At 41.9% G+C, this 17,940-nt stretch overlaps 1 protein-coding gene across 1 annotated transcript in view; it reads right to left on the bottom strand.

Moving 5' to 3' along the window:
- Positions 1-4,650: 4,650 nt before the first annotated feature.
- LOC102843550 (cardiomyopathy-associated protein 5-like) overlaps positions 4,651-17,940 on the bottom strand; it is a 148,979-nt gene continuing 135,689 nt past the window's right edge. The window contains exons 11-13 of the mRNA XM_006889884.1: positions 16,894-16,993; positions 14,656-14,829; positions 4,651-4,897 (exon numbers count right to left, since the gene is read on the bottom strand). Of these exons, the coding sequence (XP_006889946.1) occupies positions 4,651-4,897; positions 14,656-14,829; positions 16,894-16,993 (521 nt within the window). The remainder of the gene's footprint in view (positions 4,898-14,655; positions 14,830-16,893; positions 16,994-17,940) is intronic.

Raw genomic sequence — 17,940 nt, 5'->3', positions numbered from 1 at the left:
TCCAGGGCAGCATCTGTTAGCTGAAATATGTCAATTGGTATGCCATCTATTCCAGGGGCCTTATTTTTTGCTATTTCCTTCAAAGCAGCTTGAACTTCTTCCTTCATCATCATAGGCTCTGGCTCAAATGCTAGTTCATTAAATTCTTCTGTATCTGCCAATTCCTTTCAGTACAATGACTCAGTATATTCCTTCCATCTTCTTTTGATACCTCCTGGATCATTTAACATTCTGCCTAAAGCATCCTTGATTGTAGCAACTCGAGGTTTGAATTTGCTCTTCAGTTCCTTGAGCTTAAGAAATGCTGAACGAGTTCGGCCCTTTTGATTTTCCGACTCTAGCTCCTCGCACATTTCATTGTAGTATTTTGCTTTGTCATTCCGTGCTGCCTTTTGGAATCTTCTGTTCAGCTCTTTAGTGTCTTGGATTCTTCCTTGTGCTTTGGCTTCTCTACGTTCCAGTGCAATCTTCAGAGTTTCTTCTGACATCCATTTTGGTCTTTTCTTCCTCTTCTGTCTTTGTAATGACCACCTGCACTCTTCCTGGAGTATATAGTTCTCTATATACTTTCATTAAAATCTTGATTTAAAAAAAGAGAATGCAATTATATTCAGGAATTCTGAGAAAATTTTAATAGAAAACATAATTTCTTGCAATCAGTGTAGTATTAGGCACTAGAAGAATGAAGGATGCAGGACCGCTGGGTTACTCTGTTGCCATTGTTGTTAGGTGTTACTGAGTAAACTCTGACTCACAGTGACCCTATGACCAACAGATTGAAATCGTGACCTAGCCTTTGTTATCCTCTGGCTCTCCCCCATGCTCAAGTCCTCTCTGCCCATCCATCTCATTGAGGGTCTTCCTGGGTCAACCTGGATCAGTCTTGAGAGCTTTTCTCTCTCTCTCTCTCTCTTTTTTTTTTTTTTTGCTTTTGTTAACCATGATGTTGTTATCAGTTGCTGTTGAGTTGGTACCAACTCATGCAGGCCATCTTGACAGCAAAACTAAATCCTACACAGTCAAATTGCTGGTGTCTGGTGTGGTTATATCATAGTGGTTTTCAATCTAGGGAGCTCATCATTCAGCACTATATTGGATAGCATCTGCTGTGATCCTTAAGTTTTTACTGACTGACTTCTGGATGTAATTCATCAGGTCTTTTTTCCTAGTATGTCTTAATCTGCAAGTGTCACTGAAACCTGTCCATCCTGTGGACCCTTCCAGTATTTTAATAGCTTCTAGCATCACAGCAATATGCAAGATACCACAGGATGATAAATGAGTTCATGGATATGGCAGGTTTTAGCCATAGAAATGGCTTAATTAAATGAAGTTGTATGTGTTATCCAATGTTTAAAACATATGCAAATTGAGAATTTCTGATAAAATGGGATAGTTTGAGTTAGTAGCCTTCCCATTGGATGCATGTTGGTCCTCCGGCATCTCTGTAGAATACCAGCAATCTAAGACCATAGTTTGAACACCATAAATCTAGAACTTAAAGCATGAATTTGTTCTTTGATAACTTGGACAGGAGCTCATTTGGTCTGACTCTAAACCTGTTAATCAATATGCCTTTGGCTCAGCTGTAATTTATAGGTCATTCTTTCTTATCTTGAGATGAATTCCTCAACCTTACAACTTTAACCCACCCATGCTAGTGGAAAAATTAAAAATAAACCTAAATCCACATAACAGTTCTTCAAATATTTAATGACTTCTTACATCCTTTCCTAAAATTTGTTCCAAGCTTAATATTCTTAATCCTCCAACTATTCTCAAGCTCATATGCTATTTGGATATTAGAAATTACTATTGTCAGTTGGGACACAAGCACACACACACACACACACACACACCCTCCCATAGAAATTAGTTTTTCTTAAGACAAAAACATGAAGCTAGGATAACCACATAGACTGAGACTAGAAAAGGAAAGAGAAGCATTGAACTCTAATTCTGAAAATTGCATCAATATTTGCTCCCTCCTGAGCACTGGAAATCAAATCCAACTTCATTCAGCTCAGTGGTACATCCAAGATCACTTCCCAGCAGTCTCCGAATCAGAGACATGATGGCTATGACAAGCAGGAAACAGACAGTCAACCCCAGCCTTCTTGGAATATGCCTTAGCTGAACATAAGGCATGTAGTACATAGTATGAGTTTTATTTAGGTGTTCTGAGTTGACTATTGCATTATCTACTAAGGCCATTGAACTTGGTCAATGTTAAGGACTCTATCAAGTAAACCATCATGCATTTATGAGTTATTTTAAAGCAGAATATAGCAGCAGTCTGTTGTCATTGTTTGGTAATATGTACTGGATGGATTTCTGATTTGCATTTGGTTTTGGTGGCATCTTGGAAGAATAAGAAGGCAGGTTCAACGTTAAGGTGAGTCATATAGCTTGGCCAAGTACCCAATTCACTCTAGGAGATCCCAGATCAAACTAGATGCTATAAGAAGAATGTGACATTGGGTTCAGAGGATGACTCATCAACAATGTGCATTATGCATATGACATAGCCCTGAAAGTAGGGAGGACTTGAAACACTTGCTGCAGAAATGGATTCAATACAGATTGCATTTCAACATCAAGAAGACAAAAATCTTCACCATTGTACTGATAAACAACATCATGATAGACGAAGAAAAGATTTACATTGCCAGCAAGTTAATCTTACTAGGTTCCACATTCAACACCCTTGATTGTAGTTAGGAAATCAGGAGATGAATTATATTGGGCGAATCTGCTGTCAGAGATATCTCCAAAGTACTGGGAGCAATGATGTTCATTTGAAGCTAAGATTTGCTGATTCAGGCCATGGTCTTTCAATCACTTTCTATACCTCTGAGAGTTAGAGTGAATAACAACAAGGGGAAAAGAATTGATTCCTTTGAATTGTGGTGTTGGAGAAGAATACTGAATGAATATCCTATGGATTGACAAAAGAGCAAACAGATATGTCTTGGAAAAAGTGCATCCAGAATGTTCCTTGAAAGTAAGGATGGTGAAGCTTTATTTCACATACTTTGGGCATTTTTCTAGGAGAGGTTATTCTTTGTAAAAGGGCATCATGCTTAGAAAGGTCAGAATAGGAAGGGAAAACCTTCATTCAGTGAGATAGATTGACAGTTACTGCAGCAATGGGCTCAAGCGTTTCAGAGACAACGAGGACAGGACAGGATAGGACAGGCTTCAGGTATGTTTTTCATAGGATCACAATATGAGTCAAACTCAAGTTGACACCACATTAGCAACAACATGCTAAGACAAAGGCTAAAATTCACGTTGCCATGGCTACTACTTTTACTATTTTTAATGACATTATATTCCCAGCACAAATGTCAACTACCATAAGCTATTGATAAGTTAGAAGATCATGCCTCTAAGACTTGATAAAGCGAAGACAATTAACTCAGCAAAGCAGCAAGTTATTCCCCTGTTTAATCAAGCACCTGCCCTGCCAGAGGAGTCTTGTTATCAAAGCTGCGTGATGGTGTTGAAAGGAAGCTACAGTTTGGGTTTTCTACCTGTTGAATAATAGTTTTTTAGAATGTATCTGAAAAGCGGGATATTCATTCTCAAGTTTAAAAAAAGTCAGTTCATAACATGAAATCAACAAACTATAAATAATTGTGACCAAAATATTTGTATTACAGAAAACAAGAGCAGTCATCTGAAAATGAATTCCAGTTTTCTCAACTTTGCACACATATTTAAAGATCTTGAAAGATTTCAAAGGACTCTCTAAAAATGACCACCCATCTTAATTTAGTAAAAAGAGATTCCCAGCTTCTGCCAGTTGACTCAAACTATGAGGCTGGTCCTATTTTAGAATTTATCTTAAAATGTGAATGTACATCATTTTCATGTGGAAAAATCCCAAGAGTGCAACCCACTGAGGTTCAGTGGTTACTTATGAGGCAAATTCTGCAATTTGTCCTTAAGACAACAAACTGGTCAATTACCCATGTTGACTAATAAATTCACATAACATGAATTGTCTTAAAGAGCCTAACAATTTATTAAACATAAATGGGAGTTTCTAACAGGTAGCATGTTTCTACATTTGAAATTTCAGGGAAAAAGGGACTCTCATTCTACAGTCTACATTATTACAAAATAGTTCATTACAAACTTAGAACAATTACATCTTCTCGGTGAGCCATATTGTCTAGTGATTAGCATTCATCATTCCTTGGTGAAGTGTGGTGGTATTGTTTTCATGGAAGTCAGTTTGTTTGTCAGAGGTGATGTGTTACTTAACACCGCTCTCCCTTCACTCAGCCCCATTCATCAGTGGATTTGTTGGTTTTGCTTGTGGGGTTTTCTTCTTCCAACAGAACAGGTAGATGTTCATGTCACTATCTTGGTTCCCAAGTCAAGTGTCAATTCTTTTCATCTAGAAAACAGCTCAAGTATAGATGCACCGAAGGGTGGAGGTTGTTTTTAGCACCCTCTTGCCGCCCAGGCTGCTCAGAAAGTCCATTTCTGATTTCTGGGAGGTTTGCTCCCGTGCTGTCAGGGTGCGCAGCTAGTACAAGCGTGAGCATTTGGGAGACTTGTTGAATAATGCACCCAGTGAAAAGAGCAACAGACCCTGGCATCTGAGTTACTTCTCTACCAGACTCTGCAAGCAAATGACTACTTGTGCCGTGCAGAATCTGGGGGCTCGACCCCCAGGTGCAAAGTACATTTTCCAGGTTTCTCCAGGGCAAAAGCAGGGTGCACACCCTCGTTAAATCTGTGCCTGACGGTGAACAGCAACTGTCCACTTTCGGCGTTTATGAACAGAAGTCTCTGGTTGCTGTAGTCCAGCAGAATGCCCACGCGGCCAGGGCGCTCGGTTACGTGAACGTCACTCACAATGCCACTGTAGAAAAATGTGTATCTGAAATGAAACAGGAGGAAAATAGAAACGTTTACAAATCTTCAAGAAAATCACTTGAAATAACCAATTGTTCGGTTGCTAACTTCAATTTACAATAGTGACTTCCAATAATGTTGTCCAAAATACTTCACGTATCCCTCCTAGCTGCTGAAATGCACAGTCATCCCAGCGGACAAGCCTTCTCAAGAATTTTGCTCCTTCCACATTAGAAGACAATCCCAGCATAGCCAATATATGCCTCCCTTGTGATTCTTAACATTCTAATTCTCTCCCAGCTGCCCACATGTTTTAACTACTGCATTCATAATGTGTCATTCTTTTTGAATAAAACTCCTTTGAGGCTGCCATGTATTTTAAAAGGTACCACCACAGGCTTGCCTTCCATACAATGTATTCATTTTACAGTTAAAAAAAAATTATAGCTAACTTAACTTACATAAGGGCTTTTAGGAAGTTTAAGAAAGATTTTACTATTTTTGCCCAACTCCATCCTTTGTATACACTTGCTCTGCCCCCACACAACTTTCCATTTCATCTTCTCAATGTTTTCTGCAGGCAGTAAAGGGGTCGCCTTTGATTTCTATCTTCGATTTAGATAAATAAGCATTCACTTGCTGAAGGTACCCTGAGGGAGTTGTCTGGTGAGAGGATGAAGCACTAAGCTCTCATTGGAAACCCATATTGTCAGAAGAGGGAAAGAAAACATTATTAATGATTTAAGCACAGACCAGAAGTTAGTATTCACATCAAGCACAAATGTTGCTGTGTTCCACAGAGCCATAGCCGACCCTTCAGCAGGTTTCCAGAGGCAATTTAATTGCATGGGAGGTTATTGCCCATCTTCTCCCGCAGAGCAGCTGGCGGATTCAAACCATGTGCCTTTGAGATTGTAGTGCAGCTTCTTAGCACTAGGCCATCAGAGCTCCCTAAAGCACAAATTGTTCATTCACTTACTAAACATAGTTAATGGAGCTTTTTAAAAAATAAAATTTTTATTTTATACTAGTTTACTTACAAAGTTTGTATACATTGTTTTTCACACTGGACCTTTCCCATTTCTTTAACACGTCCCCTCCCTCCACCCATCAAACTGTGTGACCCTGTAATCAACCACTCCCCCTATATTCACCCCCTCTGCTCCTACCCTCCCCTGTTGGATCCTCATACACATTCTACAATAATGGTTTTTATACAGTATTTGTCCTTATGGGACTGAGTTAGCTCATTTAGCATAATGCTCTCTAGTTCCTTTCAAGTTAAGCAGTGATTTTCAAAGTCATTGCTCCTGCATGCTGTGTAGTATTCCATAGTGAGAATGTACCATAAATTCTCAGTCCATTCTATTGTGATTGGACATTCAGGCTCTTTCCACGTTCTTGTGATGGTGAATAACGCTGCTATGAACATTGGTGCACAAGTCTCTGTTTGTGCTTCAGTTCTCATTTCCTCAGGGTATATTCCATGCAGTGGGATAGCTGGATCATATGGAATTTCTATGTTCTTTTTTGTTGTTGTTGTTGTTGTGAAAGAAAAGGTTCAAAGCCAAGCTTGGAGGAAAAACTGCTGGAAAGCAGTCATTAAGTTGCTTGATACCAGAAATTTGCTATTTTATCTGGGCAGTCTTAGAAATTGAGGGAGAGGCCTTGAAACCAGGGCAAGGGAAGAAACAAGAGATGGAATAGACAAAAATAAATGAGGAAAGGTCTGTAGGTGTGTAGGGATGAGGGGTAGTAGTACACAGTAGCACAAGTCAGTTTGGGGTTTACTAGCTCAGGTAAGTGACTCTGTCACCGTAAAGGTCTAAAAGTTTGAAAGCAGATTTAGAGGGAAGACAATTTGACAACTGTAGAATAAAATAAAATACAGATTGAAGTTCAGAGCTCCTGGGGATGAGGAAATGAGCAAGACTTAAAAATATTAAATAACTTTCTCAATGCCTTACTAATAAGAGATAGGATGGGACATTGTGAAATGCTAAGGCCTGTAGGGGAGGCACATGTTGCTGGTGGCAGTGAGGTTCATACAGAAGGCTTCCTGGAGCAGATGGGCTCAGAGAACAGGAAAGATTGGATCACAGAAAAGATGGAGAAGCGGTCCCAGCAGTGAGGCCAGCAGGGGTGCAAAATAAGCCCATGAACCTCAGAGACTGTATTATCTGCCTGGTGGATTTGGAGAGACATGGGAGTAAGCTTTGGTATAATATACAGAGAGCTAAGTCAGGGGCCAGGTCTAAAGCTGTCCTGTCCAATATGGTAACCATTGGCTCTGGGGGCCGAGGGGTAAGAATCTGTGCTGCAATCCTAAAGGCACACAGTTTGAATTCACCAGCTGCTCTGTGGGAGAAGGATGGGCACTCTTCTGTGTGAAACACAGCAGAAGGTCAGCTATGGGTCAGTTCTGACTCAGTGTTACACAACAACAACAGCCACACTTTGTTTAATCCAATGGAAATATAAGACAAAGTTAGTTGCTCAGTCCCACCAGCCACAGTTCAAGCAAGGGTTTAACAGCCGTACGTGTCAACATTTTCCTATGTTTGCAAAATTTGCTTTCATACAGAGCTGCTCAGGAGGACTCTGGATGCCCAAAAGAGCTGTTTCCTTGTCTTGCTTAGAAAATCCATGGTGTCTGCTGCCTAGCCCTGGGCAGCTCCTGGGCAGCCAATCCCCACCATGAAGCAGGTTACGCCACACAGCCTTGATTCCACCAGTTCAACGGGACCAGTCGCTACCCCACCTACTTTCTGCTTCATTTCCTACTAGGAATACCAGTTCTTCCATTACTGAACCCTGATCTGAACCGAAGTTGGCTTGCCTGGACCCAAACTCCCTGTCCAGTGTTTGCTGCTTGTCCTTGGGGCTGCTGGGCCTTGTTCAATCATGATTCTTCCAGAAGTCTGTCTCTTGGCACCTCAGACACTGAAACTGTCTGTTCTGGGGCCCTCTCCCCAGACTGGACACATGCCACTGCAGCCCAGACTGAGCCCTGACCCCTGTGAACACTGGTGCTTGCTCTCACTGTTGGCTCTTCAGCCCTAGTCTGGTGGTCCCTTCCTATGCCCTAAAGCTCTCCTCACCTAAGCTCTGACACCACTGTAGAATTTTTTTTAAACAGAGTTTTAATCATTTTAGGGTAGTTTTGTGGTGTGTTTTTTTTTCTTTTTTAGCATCTGGAAATTGTTGTTCTTAGGTGTCATAGAGTGTGGTGTGAATCATAGCAACCCTATGAAAAAAAGATCTGAACCTTGCTCTATCCTGTGCCATCCTCACATTTCCTGACACACAGAAGCCCACTGCAGCAGTCACCATGTCAATCCACCTGGTTGAGGGTCTTCCTCTCCTTCACCAACCCTCCACCCTTCCTACCATTATGTCCCTCTCCAAGGAATAGTCCCTCCTAGCAACATGCCTAAAATATGTGAGGTGGACCCCTCATCATTCTTGCCTCCAAAGAGTACTCTGGCCATACCCTCTCCTAGACGCATTTGCTTGTTCTCTTGGCCATCCATGGAATGTTCAGTGATCTTCTGCAATACCTGAGCTTAAAGGTCTTAATTCTTCTTCTATCATCCCTATTCTTTGTCCAGCTCTCATGCACAAGTGATTGGAAAGATCATGGCCTAAATCAGACGCACCTTAGTCCTCAAACTGAGGGCACTATTCCTCAATTATTTGAAGAGGTCCCTGAATGTAGATTTTCCCAGCACAATGCATCTCCTTATTTCCATACCAACTGTGTAAATTGTAGATCTAAGCAAGAAGAAGCTGTTGACAGTTTCAATCTCCTCTCCATTCATCATGATATACTGCCTATTGGCCCAGGGTTAAGAATCTTTGTTTTCTTGATATTGAGATATAATCCATACTCAAGGCTACATTCTTGATCTTCTGCAACAAGTGCTTCATATCTTCCTCACATTCAGCAAGCATGGTTGTGCATAACACAGGTTATTGATAAGTCTCCCTCTAATCCTGACACCGCACTCCTCTTTACAGAATCCAGCTTCTCGGATAATTTGCTCAGCATACAGACTGAATAGGTGTAGAGAGAGAATACAACCCTGACACATTCCTTTCTCAGTTTTAAACCATGCAGTGCTCCTCTGCTCTGTTTGCACAACAGCCTCCTGGTCCAGGTAAATGTTTCACATGAGCACAATCAAGTGTTCTGGGAATCCCATTCATCTCAATGTCAGCCACAACTTGTCATGATCCACACTCTCAAATGCATATGTATAGTCAATAAAGCACAAATAGACTTTTTTTGAGGGGGGAGGGTATTGTTTACTTTCAGCCAGTATCCATCTAGCATCAGCAATGATATCCCGGGTGTGGTGCTATGGCCTCTTCTAAATCCTGCTTGAATTTCTGAAAGTTCCCTATCTATGTAACATTCTAGCCATTTTTTAAATTATCTTCAGCAGTATTTTCCTTGCATGTGATATTAATGATATTGCTTGATACTTTCCACATTCAGTTGGATCACCTTTCTTGGAATGGAAACTAATATGGACCTCTTCCAATCTGTTGGCCAGACAGCTTTCTGGAATTACATGCGTTTTTAATGACTTTTTATTATGATAATTTGAATGAAAGTTTACAAATCATATTGCATTCTCATTCATATTTATGATATTAATTAGCATTACTTAATGTAGTTAATGAATGATAATGCCTGATCAACTTCTTATTGTAGATTGCCTTTCCTTTGACTCATCTTAATAGATGTTTATTATCTATTGCCTGACCCAGACCATAGTCTTTGCAGTTGCTTGCTATACTTCAGAGAGCTGGAAAATGACTAGGGCTGATAGAAAAAGAATTGATGCTTTTGAGCTGTGGTGCTAGAGAAGAGTATAGAATATATCATGGACTATTAAGAGAACAAAAGGTTTATACTAGGGAGGGTGAGATCTATACTTGTTCCCATTCCAAAGAAAGGTGACCCAGCTGAGTGTGGAAAGTACAGAACAGTGTCATTGATTTCACATGCAAGCAAGATTCTACTGAAGATTATCCAAAAATGACTAGAACAGCACATCAGCAGAGAATTGCCGGAAGTCCAGGCTGGGTTTAGAAAGGGTCGTGGTACTAGGGATTTTGTTGCTGATGTTAGATGGATCTTGGCTGAGGGCAGAGAATACCAGAAGAATGTATATCTGTGTTTCATTGATTATGCAAAGGCATTTGACTGAGTGGATCATAACAAACTGTGGCTGACTCTGAGAAGAATGGGAATCCCAGAACATTTAATCGTGCTAATGCAAAACCTATACTTGGACCAAGAGGCAGTAGTCAGAACAGAGCAGGGTAACACTGCATGGTTCAAAATTGGGACGGGTGTACGCCAGGGATGCATCCTGTCTCCATACCTTTTCAACATATATGCAGAGCAGATTATCCGGGAGGCTGGGCTCTATGAGGAGAATTGTGGCATCAGGATTGGTGGAAGATCTATTAACAATCTGCGTTATGCAGATGACACAACCCTGCTTGCTGAAACTGAGGAGGACCTCATGCACTTGCTGTGGAGGGTCAAGGACTGCAGCCTTCAGTATGGACTGAGGCTCAATGTCAACAAGACAAAGATTCTCACCACTGGACCAATTGGCAGCGTCAGGATGGATGGCGAAGAGATTGAGACTGTTCACAGCTTCAGTTTGCTTGGCTCCACAGTGAACACTCTTGGCACAAGCAGTCAGGAAATCAAAAAGCTTATCGCGATGGGAAAGTCTGCTGTTAGGGACCTCTCTAAAGTGCTCAAGAGCAAGGGTGTCTCTCTGGAGGCTAAGGTGCGCCTGATACAGGCCATGGTATTTGCAATTGCTTGTTATGCATCAGAGAGTTGGACAATGACTAGGGAGGACAGAAGGAGAGTTGATGCCTTTGAGCGGTGGTGCTGGAGAAGAGTACTGAATGTACCATGGACTGCCAGGAAAACAAACAGATTCATCTTGGAGAGGATTAAACCAAGCTACTCCTTGGAGGCAAGGATTCTGGGGCTTCGTCTGACATACTTTGGACATGTTGCCAGGAGGGACGGGTCCTTGGAGAGGGACATCATGCTTGGGAGGGCGGAGGGACGGCACAGGAGGGGAAGACCCTCTATGAGATGGATTGATTCAGTGACTGGGGTAATTGGGATGGGTGTGTCGGAGGCAGTGCGGTTGGCGCAGGATACAGCAGGGTTTAGGGCTGTTGTACATAGGGTCGCTATGAGTTGCAAACGACTTGACGGCACATAACAACAACAACAACAACAGGGAGGGTGAAGTCAGGCTGCTCCTTGGAGGCAAGGATTCCGAGGCTTCGACTGACATACTTTGGGCATGTTTCAAGGAGAGACCAGTCCTTGGAGAGGGATGTCATGCTTGGAAGAATGGATGGATGGAGAAAGAGTGGGAGACCATCAATGAGATGGATTGATACAGTGACTGGGGTAATGACAGTAAGTGTGTCAGCGACAGTAAAGTTGGCACAGGATATAACAGATTTCAGGGCTGATGTACACAGGGTTGCTATGAGTCACAAGAAACTCAATAGCACATAACAACAACATTGCCTTTTAATCCCTTTTTCTATCTCCCCATCCCTGAAAACCATACCACTGTAGACTTATGAGCAGAAAAGTTAAAAGGGCACAAAGAAACGATATTTTAACAGTGTTTGCTTGTTGTGACACATTGAATAGATCAGAGTGAGAGAGACTACAAGCAAAGAAACAAGTGAGGAAGCTATGAAGGAAGCAGAAGCTGGTAAAGGAAGTGAGGAGGCTACAACTAGGGTGGTAGGGTTAGGACTGGACAGGAATAAAGACGTTCTAGTCCAGTTGATTCTTCCTTCTCATACTCTCATTTATCCTTTCCTATTGTAAACAGGTCCAAGCCATGGTCTTTGTAAATTACTACTTATGCATTAGAGAGCTGGGCAATGAATAAGCATAATAGAAGAAGAATCCGTGGCTTTGAGTTGTGGTGCTGGAGAAGAGTATTGAACATGCTGTGGACCACCAAAAGAACAAACAGGTAGGTCTGTCCTGCAAAGGGTGAAACCAATCTGCTCCTTGGAGGCAAGAATTTTGAAGCTCCATGTCACATACTTTGGGCATGTAGCAAGAAGGTCGTTGGAGTAGGACATCATTCTCAGAAGAGCGGAGAGACAGCACAGGAGAGAAAGACCCAGATGAGATGGATTGATACGGTGAGTGGGGGAATAGGGGTAGGTTTGTCAGAGACAGTGAGATTAGCTCAGGATAGAACAGGGTTCAGAGGTGTTGTAAATAAATCACATGTAACTCAACGGCACATAACAACAACTGTAAAATAGTAATACTTAGTTTCTGTCTGAGTAGAATCAAGAGCCTGGCTTTAAATTATTAAGCCAGAAAAGGTGAAAAATTATTTGAGCGTCTGGCACAGCAATTCTCTCCGCTTTCTGGAGGCCAGGGGTGCTCTCTCTGAAGCCCCTTGAACTTGAAAGGAAGCCTGAGCTTTGAGCTGTGACCACACAGGCTGCCACTCTTTCTTCCAGCATCTAGGAACCTATCCAAGGCCACACCTACCCAAGACCACACATGTAGATAGAATTATCAACAAAGCATGTAATTATTCTGCTTCCTAGAGCCTGGTTGTTATTAATGTCTGTCAAGTTGGTTCTGACTCACGGCAACCCTATGTGTACAGAGGAGATAAGCTCCAGTGAGTTTTCAACGCTGTGACCTTTCAGAAGCAGATCAGCATGCCTGTATCCCACCTCTTGGTGGGCTCACACAGTCAACATCTCAGCTAGCAGTCAAGTTCCTGGAGGTTTGTCTCTAGCTTAGGTTATTAAGTGTCCAAGCTTCTAAAGAAGTTTTCAGGAAATCAAAACCTAGTTCCAGCTGTAAACTTACTGCTTATAAGCTCAAGGTTCGAGTGATTTTAAACTCTCTGCAGACACTGGTTCTTAAGCATTGCACAGTACTAATTATCAATCCTAATTGCCATGACTTGATGAAAGGTGTTTTGAAATAGCACTTTGAGATGACGTCCCTTGTGAACCAGCTCAGAAAATCAAGCTCTGTCAAGGAGGATGCAGGGAGAAAAGTGCAGCCAGAGACATGCAAAACCCCAATCTGTGAACCTTTTCCTGGGAACTTGCAAGCACTGAAGGCTCATTTTTCAAAGCACGTGTGAGTAACGCTGCACGTTAACAACGCTTACACGTTGCTTTACAACTTAGAGCTCCTGCCTGTGCCCAATGGCAACCTTTGGTTGTAATCCCACAGGTAGAGGCCAGGGATTATTTTCTCCCAATAAAATAGTGAGGCTGATAAAGTAGGCTCAAAGGGTCAATAAACTTTGAATGCACAGTTCATAGAAGGCTAGCCTAAGATGGAACTGAAAGAAAATCAAATTCTTGGCCTCCTGTCCAGTGCATTATCTATTGCACGTTCCACAGACATATTGAGGTTACACATGCTTGTCTTAGTTCTTGGTGATTGGCCCTGTTTTTATCTGTGGTTTGTTTTATTTAGCTTTCATTTCAACTAATCAAATAATATAAGAAGTACGAGCCAGGGGTCAGTAAACTTTTTTCTATAAAAGGCCAGATAGTAAATATTTAAGGCTTGGTAGCAGGGTAGCCTCAGCGGCACTTAACACCATCAACAGCAGAAAGATAGAGCTCTGTGGGCCTGGTGGATAGAAAGTTATGTTACCAAGTCGAAGTTGGGTGATTTTAGTCTGTGATCCTCAGGCCTGGTTTTAATTATTTTTCATCAAACATTCTTCTAAGTAGCATAGCACTGGTCTGTCCATTTGCTGTACAGAGGTAACTCATGGTGGCTTTGATGCTAAACACTGTGACACTGATGTGTCAAATGCAATAATAGTTACCCATGGTGGACAGTGTTTGGTGGAGCTCCCCGACTAAAACAAGTTTGGAAGCAGGAGTGGCATCTGCTTCCAAAATAGCTTGCCTCCAGAAACTCTATGAACTAGGAGAAACTATGCAAGTTATACAAATGTTCAGGTCTTGTGTTCATACAGTTGCTATGAGTCGTCTATGACTTGATGGCACTTAACAACTTAACAACGACAGCAGGGTAGCCTACACAGTCTCTGTTGTGAAAAGTCAACTCTGCCACTGTAGCACAAAAATAGCCTTGGAACAAATGACCTTGACCATGTTCTAATAAAACCTTATTTCTAAAAACATATGATAGAACATATTTGGCTCATGGATTGTACTTTGCCAACTTAGAGGGATAGGGAAGTACCACGTCTCCATCACTCCTCTCTAGCTTTTCTCTGTGAAAAGGGGTCTTTTACCATTACACAATGATCTCTCTCTTCCTACAGTGAGTTTAGAAGGAAAAAAAACCCACCAGACAGGCATAGTATGGTGGCCCCTTCCTCTTCCCTATCTCTTGATTAAGAGCAACACACAGGAAACATACAATCTTTCCTGTGTCTCCAAGAATCACATAACACCCTAGGCTCTGGGTTGGTGGTGAGTTTGTCTATTAATAGGCTTCAGTATAAGAAACGTTAACTCTCAGGTATGAACCACTTTGCCTACTATCAGCTTCCTCCCCAATCTGAGTATTATTTCCAACCCCTGTATACTGACTCTTGTTTGCTTTCTTACTTGGTTCAGAGCTTGGACAGGGGAGTTACATGCTATTTAATGGAGTCCTCAGAAATCCTTTGCAGACATCAACTCAAAGTACTTGGACTAAGTGGGGATTAAAAGGGGAGCGGCAGGGCTCCTGCTTACCTCTGTGGCCCAGAACAATGCATGTACCATGAAGTCTCCCCTTGGCCCAGGGCACCGGCTTGAACAGCTGAGCTGGAGCAAATGCCAAGTCGATAAGCTGGACAGTCTGTGACCGTGGTTTCCCAGTAATGCTGACCACAGGCAGGCAGCTCCTCGCCCAGCACTGATGGAATCCTGCAGGCCAAGTTAATCAGACAAAGTTTAGCAAGAAATCACCAATATATCTCCCGTGGGTCAACATTCCCAAACTGGCATACAGTTTAGGCCGGACCCTATCATTGGAAACTGCTAGAAATTAACATACGCTATTGTTTTGTTCCCTTAACCTTTCTGACCTGATTATCACAGAATTCTCCAAATCCTCAGCATGCTTTTGTCCACTGCAGGCTATAATTAATCTGCTTTGTGGAAGCTTGTTGTCAACAGTCTTCTGGACTCTGGCCGTTTGGATGGTACTAGGAGCACCCGAGGGGTTGTTGAAAGGTCTCTTTTTGTCTCATCTAAGCTATTTTTGGAAGAGTCACGCTGAAATGGACGAAAGGACTTTCTTTCACCTGCTTGGGTGACCTTGTTTGCATGAACTGCTCAATTTTGCTTTGAAATGGCTGAGACAGCAAGGAAGAATTTTTAAGCTAAGCAGAGTTAATATTCAGTCAGTGCCCTTCCCCCCTTTAACGGATGAGAAAATGATTCATGCAAGGGACTGTTTTTCACTTTCTCATTTCAGAGAGGTGGCTACTGACAAGCTCTTACTCTGGAGAAAAGCCTTGATATTTATGAACTCATTTTCAGGTTAATAATCAATACAATTCTGTAAAATTTACTATGACTATCATCAGTTATTACGTACAAACTCTTTCCACCCTCCAGTCTACTTTTCATTTTTGACTTTTTAGAAAAGCCCAAAACAAAAACCGTTTCTTCATTTGTTTGCCCTGAAATCACTAATCTGTATGTTTTCCACATCTACAATGTGCCAAGACTTCATGCTAGACTCTGGGGATTCAAAAATATTGGAGATGGGGCTGCTGCTTGAGAAGTATTTGGGATTCTCAAACTCAAACTCACTGCTGTCAGTTCAGTTCCAACTCAAAGGGACCCTCTGTTGTCTCAGAAGATGTGGACCATAATGGGAGGAGACTGCCTTAGAGCTACTGGTAGATTTGAAACACCAGAGACACTCAGGCTTTGGGTTAGCAGCACAACTCCCCACAGACTACACCACCAGAGGTCTCTTTATAGGAACTAATGGTGGACACATGATCTCAAGTGATCAAGCTTTTTAGATAGTAAGATCAAAAGGTAGCTGGAGCACCACAGAAGAGGATGGCCATTTTCCGGTGTAGGAAATACCTGAGCTGGGCCTTCCATAGACCAACAATCTCAGATAGGAAAACAGTGACAGTGCAAGTTACTGTAAGTGGGCCTGGTGTTTCACTGTGGGAACGTGCAGCCCACCAAGTCCTGGTTACATCAACACCACGTGTTTCACATAGTGTAACAGTTGTCAAAATACTTTCACATATTTTCTCCCATTTGACAATCTTGACCCACAGGTGAACTGTGGGACAGTCTCCCCACCTGGTCCAAGAGGAGCTTTCGACTCTTGTTTGCTTTGATCCTGCCACCTGTTGAGCAGCAGCAAGTTTCTCAAAATCCTGAATGCGGCCAGAACTAAACGTTCAACAAAATATCATCTTCCTCTATCCATTTTCAGATGGGCTGATAGAAAAATCTAGTCAGTTATGGAAAATTATAAGGGAATTAACCTGGACTCTTCTTCTTTGAACTAGAAATAATCCCTCAAATGTTTTCAACAAAACCATCTGTGCTTATATTTCCAATAAAAATGTTGACACTTTCTACAAGTTATGAACCAATAGCTGTTACTTCCTGCCTAGTAATGAACTGTCATTGAACTTGTGAACGTTTTTTAAAAATTTTTTAAAATTTTATTATTTTGTGTGTGTGTACCATCAAATTGGATCTGACAGGAGGAGATTGCCCCTCCTTCTCCAGCAGAGCATTTGGTGGATTCAAACTGCGTGCCTCTAGGATTGCAGTGCAGCTTCTTGCCACTAGGCCACCATGTACTGTGCACATTTATGTTCTATAAGACAGCTGAGCACAGTAAGTCAGTCAAGAATACACTCAGGTTAGGCCACACTGAAGTGACAAACTCGAGGAAGATTCTACTGCTGAGGCATCAGCACACTGGTGTTTTCTTAGTCTACTTACTCTGTCAGCCGTCTTCTTTCAGCAAAGCTGATCACTGTCCCATTTGAGGAAATCTGCAGAGCAGGGTGAGCTGTTTCTCTCAGCAATAGAAATCTGGTTCCTGTTGCAGTTAAGACACTTGCATTAAAATATTGCCACAATGTCAAGAGCTGTCCACAAGCCAAGCCCCACAGTACAGGCCATTTCTCCTACTATCAAAATCCCCTATTCAAAAAGCTACATCTATGATAAGGCAGCAGTGAACACCAGTGGCCAGCTACCTCCACCTGGGACCACTGAGTCCCCTCCTCCTCAATGCTAAGTGTGGTCTCTACATCAACAGCATCTACATCACTCAGAAACCACTTAGCACTGTAGGCTCTAAGCCCCACCCCAGGACTTGTGAATCATACTCCATATTTTATAACAATATCCTCAGGAGATTCAGGTGCACATCACATTAAAGCCTTGAAAAGTACTAGTATAACCAAAAAAAAAAAAAAAGAAGGGTTCTAATTGTGGAAGTTACAAGCACCGTATTGGATCCATGAGCAAAACATTCCTGGACAGGTGGTTCTTGCGTCCACCTGCAAAGATCAGACTAGCCCTAACTACATCGCAAACAAAACACTACACATTTCTGCTTGTTGGCAAATCACCTAAGTCCCACCCTCAGTATTCTGCCTTCTGAGTCTAGCATCATCAATTTTTGTTGGCATCATCTGGATATTATCCTTAAAATGTCATTGAATGGGTTTCTCTGGGGTTTTGTTTTGTTTTTTCCCCAGTTCCTTGAGTCATATTTTCATTAATTACCTAAGTCACTTAATCAACAAATAATAATTGGCACATACTATGAGCCAAGTACCAAGAATAAGTAGAAAAACTAGACTGGAAACTTATTCATAGACTTTAAAGTGTGACAGAAAAGGAATCTCCTTACCCACTACAAACACACACAAATACACACACATCCTCTAGCTTCAGAACATAGCCATTTCTTATGCCACCTGGTGAGTCAAACGAGAATCATCTGGAGAACGTGTATGAGGCTCCAAGGTGGGGAGG

The sequence above is a fragment of the Elephantulus edwardii genome, unplaced genomic scaffold (assembly GCF_000299155.1).
Source record: "Elephantulus edwardii isolate Elephantulus edwardi_28Jun2011 unplaced genomic scaffold, EleEdw1.0 scaffold00082, whole genome shotgun sequence".
Taxonomy (NCBI): Eukaryota; Metazoa; Chordata; class Mammalia; order Macroscelidea; family Macroscelididae; genus Elephantulus; species Elephantulus edwardii.
Note: the sequence above shows the minus strand (reverse complement) of the source record. Positions and strands in the feature narration are given on the sequence as shown.